Source organism: Orycteropus afer, unplaced genomic scaffold (genome assembly GCF_000298275.1).
Source record: "Orycteropus afer afer isolate SDZICR_OR568_19922 unplaced genomic scaffold, OryAfe1.0 scaffold00588, whole genome shotgun sequence".
In the NCBI taxonomy this organism is placed as follows: domain Eukaryota; kingdom Metazoa; phylum Chordata; class Mammalia; order Tubulidentata; family Orycteropodidae; genus Orycteropus; species Orycteropus afer.
This window is the reverse complement of record NW_006922175.1, coordinates 1643921-1650525: the sequence shown is the minus strand read 5'-3', so window position 1 is coordinate 1650525 and position 6605 is coordinate 1643921. Positions and strand designations below refer to the sequence as shown.

The window sequence follows — 6605 nt, the reverse complement described above, 5'->3', positions numbered from 1 at the left end:
TATAACACATTATGTCTTTATTCAACAAATATTTATTCATCAATTTTGAAGTGCAAGTGACTGCTGTAGATGTTGAGAATGCACTGCTCAGCAAGGGAAGTTAAGTGTCTCTCATATGTCTGATGTTTTAGTACATGTGTGTTACTCACTGCCGTCGAGTCGGATTCGACTCATAACAACCCCTCCTTGGGCTTCCAAGGCAGTATCACTACGAAGTAGACTGCCCAACCTTCCTTCCAAGGAGTGGCTAGTGGGTTTGAACTGCCAGACTTCTGGTTAGCAGTCAAGTGCCTTAGGCACTATGCTACCAGAGCTCCTAGTACATGAGGGTAAATAATCAATAAATAAACCAAACTAAAACAAAACAAAAAACATAAAACAATTAGTGTTAAATGATTTACAGACATATACCAACATAATTTAATCTAGAAGTAATTTCCTTAATTAAATCCCTGGCTGGTAATATGAAAATCAGGGAGATATTTTCAACCCAACAGATAATTAATTTTCATTCTTTTGGCAGTAGTATTTGAAGATCTTACGTTGTGCCTTATTTTTATTTCCTACTTGAAATTATGAGTGTATAGTGTAACAACAAAAAACCTGATGGGTCACAATCAGTTCTAAGATTTAATCTATTTTCCCAGAAATAGTGGCCAAATTTATATTTTAAAATTTACTAGATTCAATTTATATAATCTAGTAATTAAAACAACTGATGCTTGGAAATTTCTATCATTCCCAAGCGTGCATTATCAATATATTCCATTACTTATCTACTGAATTCTCTAAATAATTTGTGGAGACCGGGGCAGAATGAAAATGTGGAGCCCATGTGAAAAAATTAACAATTTCCAGCTAGTGACAGCAGATTATTAGACTAAGTAGGAGACCCTGCTAAGCAAAGCATTCTGTCCAACTGCAAAAGTCACACACCAATGCAGCTAGATTGTTTATATATACCACTCTTGCCAAAGACTACACAACACAGAACCTATTCCCTTGTGTTTTGAAACTCTTTGAAAACTTACTCAGAGTAATGTTTCTTTTCTTAAGGTAAAATATCCTTTTGATAATTAGAAGAAACAGTTCATGTGACTGAAATGCTAAATTCATGGTGTGATGCTCATTATAGAATTAAAAGGAAACATCAGACAGGGGAAACAAGGTAAAGTAAATAAAGTAATTCAGTTTCTATGTATAAGCTTAGTTACCTCATCAATTACAGTTATAAGCAGCAATAAACTCTTTCCAGGTTCTTAGTGAAACTTTCTATTTATGAAAAATAAAATAATTATGTTTCATTAGGAAGAGTTCTCTATACTGAAATTCTCAATATATAATATCTTTTTTTTGGAAAATATTTCACCATTTCCAATTCTACAAAAATACTATTACATAAAATTCCCAGATCAGAAAGTATAAGTCACTGTCCAGATGCAACCAACTACTAGATAGTTTACATCTAGTAAGGACTCTCCTCTCATTATCAGTTGGTTAAGAACTAAGGGGAGGGGGAAATAAAAGTTGAAACTTTATTTTCATCCTGTCTTTGGGAGGCAGAATTCTAACATGGCTCCCAAGATTTCCTGTGCATCTGGTGCCTATGCCTTGAATAATCCAAAAGACTGGAAGATGCCACAGGTTATGTTATATGGTACAGTTGATTGTTAAAAAAAAAGAGAGAGAGAGATTATCTTCATGGGCCTGAAGTAGTTACATGAGCTGTTAAATATCAGAGGTTTTTTTTTTTTTCCCTTTTTCTTTTTCTGGTTGGTTACAGAAATTGAAAGGACCACCTAGAAAGAAATGTAGGTGATCTTTAAGAACTATGTAATAATAACATTGTACCATACAATGTGACTGGGAAAATATTTTTAGTTTTCATTTTTCCAGATGTTCCCATAAAATTAATGCATATAGTTCATGGCAGTCAATACTGTTTTTGATAGTAGATCTGTTTGTATGCCAACTTGACTTAAATGCCTTTGCCAGTATGCTGAAAGTATCAGTAGGCAGGGGACTATGCATTTCAACTAAATGGTAGGGTTAGTACGGTATCTGGGGTATTGTTGGTAATGAGTAAACATTTTATGGACAATAACAATAAATAACATTCTTTTGAAAATAAGTTTTTTATATAGTTACTTCCCTGTATCTTTTCTCCTTTGCAGCTAAATGTTTTGAAAGACATGTTGAATTATCATACCTTCCATTCTTTCCTTGAGCCATTCTAAGCCAGTTTTCATGCCATTGCTTCACTAAATGTTTCTGTAAATATCCAGAAATTTTACTGTTGTTAATTCAAAGTACAGCTTTCATTCTCCAGTTTATTCAAATTATTATCAATATTCCACAGAGTCAACTACTTGCCCCTGAAACATCCTTCTCATTTGGTTTCTCCCTCACTTTCTAACTCTCTTCCAAACCAAACTCACTGCCCTCGAGTTGGATCTGACTCATAGCGACCCCACCAGCTACTCCTCGGAAGGAAAGTTGGGCAATCTACTTCCATAGAGATACTGCTTTGGAAATCCAAGGAGGGGTCACTATAAGTGAGTTGAGTCAACTTGACGTCAGTGAGTTTTGTTTTTTGTTTTTTTAAGGTAATTCTACAGTTTGGGAGAACTTACAAAACTAGAGCCTTGGCTGAATTTTCCAGGTAACTTAACAAATCACTTGGGGAGGAAATCAAGCAGGTTGGAGAACAGGTGTCTTGTGTTGGATAACCTTCCTGGTAATAGTGAACTCTCTGGGGTAGGGCAGCTGGATTTGCAATATCATGCGTGGTAATCTCTCTCAAAATAGTGCCACTGGGCCTCAAATACTGCTCTTCATGGTAGGTATGGCCCCTGGTTCAGAATAGCTATTTAAGCCAGGGAAGATTTATGGGAAAGAACTGCTTACAAGGAAAAAGATATTTTCTTCAATTTTATTTTCTTCTTTCCTTCTTTCCTTCCTTCCTCCCCTGCTCCCTTCCTTTGCTTTTCATTTTTTTAAGAGTGTAGTCCCAGAAATATTTCTCTCTGATATATAATGAGTTGGACACAAAAGACCATATTAGAAATCAAAGACATCTGAGGCAGTAGAAATATTCTGCTCCAGACAAAGTGTATGAAAAATTCCACTTTTCTTGAGAAAAGTTCATCAGAGTAGTCAATCAAGACTTTGGAGTACGAGTCTGGTAAATTATACCTCATACTTCCAAACCCTATACACTATTAATGGTTGAGATTTTCAAAAATTTACTTAACATCATAAAATTTAAAAAAAAAAAAAATACTTAACATCATATGATCCTGCTGTGTTGTTATGTGCCGTCAAGTTGGACCCGACTGATAGCAGCCCCTCCTTGAGTTTCTGAGGCGGCATCACTACAGAAGTAGATTGCCCAACGTTCCTTCTGAGGAGTGACTGGTGGTTTTGAACCACCAGACTTCAGGTTAGCAGTCAAATGCCTTAGGCACTACGCTACCAGAGCTTAAAAAAAAAAAAGATGTATCCTAAGCATTCTATCTCCAAAAATACAAACCCACTCATATACTATTCTATAAAGGACAGAGCCCCAAGAGAAAATGGTTGTCATCCAAACTGTTTCTGTAGAAGCTGTGTCAGTGGTCAGATCTGGAGAAGTACGTCTGATATATGCATTTCCTCAGCAGAAAGAACCCATCTCAATGGTTGTGTATAGATAGCTGTACATATGGAATGAATTCTCCTTCTACCTAAGGTGTGTGTTGTAGTAACTATATATAGATTCCTGGGTCTATTCTGTAGTTGAAACATTTATCAAAAGGATAATCATGCTCTCAAAAAATCCATATATACATTCTTTCTCTTACTTCATGCTAACCTTTCAGGAGCATTAAGAATACTCATTATTCTCATCTACACTTGTTTCTTATCTTCCTTCTTTAGGACAGATATGGTTGAATGGACATACATTCCTTAACTTCGATGCATGTCTAACATTATTTCTCTCTGTCTTTTTCTGGATCTTCCTCTTTTTTTTCCATCTAAGAGTCCAGTATACCTAGAACGGCCCCTGAAAGTCTCTTCTAGAGACTCTGCAATGTGATACAATTTTATTTTTGCAATGTGGTACTATTCTAAATTAAATCACACATTATCCAAATATCCTGCCATTAATAATTAAAATGTCTCTTTCTTAAGGAGGATGCTAACAGAGATGTCTGCATAGGAATATGACAGTGTATGGCCAAAAGTCTGTCAAAATTTTTCAAGTAAGTTGGTCAGTTGTTGACAAATACTTTCTTTTTTCTTCTTTAAATTAAGGTTAAATATGAGAAACAAAATTCAGACTATGAGAAAATGCTATGGATCCATAATTCCATGAAGCTGTGTAAAGTGAAGAACACTGAAGATTTGGGGATATTTCCTCCTAGTAGAAGCCCAACAAGTCCCATCTTAACTTCCGTGGTGTGAAACCCATAATTGTGAGATAAACATTTCTTATCTAGTGTCCGATAAGTAGTAGTGTGTTTTCTACTTATTGGAGGATAATTTTTTTATTTTTCTCTCACTCACTGAATTTAATTACCTGGTCTTCAGATGATTTGCTTTAGTAAAAATGCCTTTGAAATATATATTCAATGCATTGCTGTACATTGCTAATCTGCAGGGACAACTAGGAGGCTAATGAAAACAGGGGTAAAATTTCAAAAGGTGGAATAAATTAGGCTTTCTATCTCTGTCTCTCTCTCTCTCTCATTTTTTTTTTGTGATATAGCCAGAGAAAGATGTAATAAGAAGGGTAAATAAAAAAATATAGTTCAAGGAAGAAGCCAAAGTTAATACCAAAGGCAAGAGATGTTACTGTAGAATTTTGATGAAGCAAGAGGTCAAGAGATAATGTTTGGAGGCAAGTCCTTAAAAGTATATTTGCTAAATATAGAATATGTGCCAGAGTTCTCTTAAAGTAAAAGTCTGACAAGATTGTGCCTTACCTTAAAAATCTTCATTATTCTTAGGAAACAATCAAAATTGTTTAGCCTGGCACATAAAGGCACTGGTTATTTCTGAAAACTCATTTCATAACACTTTCTCACATAGTTAACTCAAATCTTCTTTCACATATGCTGTTTATCCTCCTAAAATTTCCCTACCACCACCTATTTCCTACTCTGAAACTAGGTAATGTTACTCAAATTTTATGACTCAGTCCAAGTTACCCAAGAAACATTTTATAATTTCTAATTTTGAAAAATACATCAACATTGTACTTTCATGGAATGTTATGTTTACTTTTACTGTAGTCATTATCATATTGTAATTTTTTCTTTATGTATTTTGTTCTTTAGGTAACCTAGACATTTTTTTTACAGCAAAAAAATATTCATGTCTAGTACAATGTATGCAATCACATACTGAAATAGGTTAGTAAATGATACTTTTTGGGAGCTTGTGGTCTCATACTCTGAAGGGCATCTTTACGTTAAGTTGGAGGAGGAGAAAAATATCTCTATTGAGTTGGATACCCAACAACTCTTGATCTAATCAACTCAAGTTGATGAGAAATGTTGAACTGGAGACTTGGGTCAAGATTTTCATATAATTGGTTTCTGCTCAAGGTCACAGATAACTTATATAACAAGCCTATGGAGCAGCATTGAATTTTAATTATTAAGTAAAATGTTTAGTGTCATAAATAAACAATACATTTAAAAATGAATTATAAATGTAAATCATTCAGCACACACACATAAATCATATACTTGTAATATTTAAAAACTATGTTATCCTTTACTATATTGGTACACTCAGTTTGCATAATAAATATGAATTCATTTATATTTTTAGTGTTTTGACTTACCTCATAGTTAATGAATTTTATTCAAACTCCATCTATATAGTAAATTTGGTATGAATAGCTTTCTGTTTTTTTCACTCAACAAAAAACAAATCTTGACCAAAACTTCAGGTCAGTTCTATTTTATTTAATTAATTAATTTATTTCACTTTTGTTATGTTGCCTTTCCCTTTGCCCAAATCAGTACTTGTCTCTACCGATCTAGTAGTGTTTCCATCCTTCCCCTCCCATCCCCTGGTGACCAGCAAAGAAAATTTCCTTCCATATATAAACCTTTCCTTGACTTTTTACAATAGTGAATTTATACAATATTTGCCAGGTCAATTTTATATGTAAAAAAAAAAATCCATATAGTAATTAATGTCTTGATAAATATTTATGAATATGTATCTCTATATTTTCAGTGGTTTGGGTTTTATCAACTTTCCACAATAAATAACTCCAATTATGTCAATTATGTTTTGAACTTTGTAGTCCTAATCAAAGAGGTTACTATTTATGCACTAAATATTCTTATAGATAATGAGCTTGGAAATCAGAAAAAGTTTAAAATTTAAAGTTATATGCCTGATTGTTGTTGTTGTTGTTGTTGTTATATGCCGTCGAGTTGGCCCTGACTCATAGCAACCCCTCCTTGGGTTTCCGAGACAGTATCACTACGGAAGTAGGCTTGCCCAACCTTCATTCCGAGGAGTGGCTGGTGGGTTTGAACCGCCAGCCTTCTGGTTAGCAGTCAAGTGACTTAGGCACTATGCTACCAGAACTCCTACCTGAT

General features: G+C 34.3%; 1 protein-coding gene across 1 annotated transcript in view; it reads right to left on the bottom strand.

Annotated features, from left to right (window-relative positions):
- Positions 1 to 6605, bottom strand: part of LOC103210321 (protein eyes shut homolog) — a gene marked incomplete at its 3' end in the record, with an annotated part of 1289761 nt that overhangs the window by 7425 nt on the left and 1275731 nt on the right. The window contains 1 exon segment of the mRNA XM_007956242.1: positions 324 to 354. Coding sequence (XP_007954433.1) covers positions 324 to 354 — 31 coding nt within the window.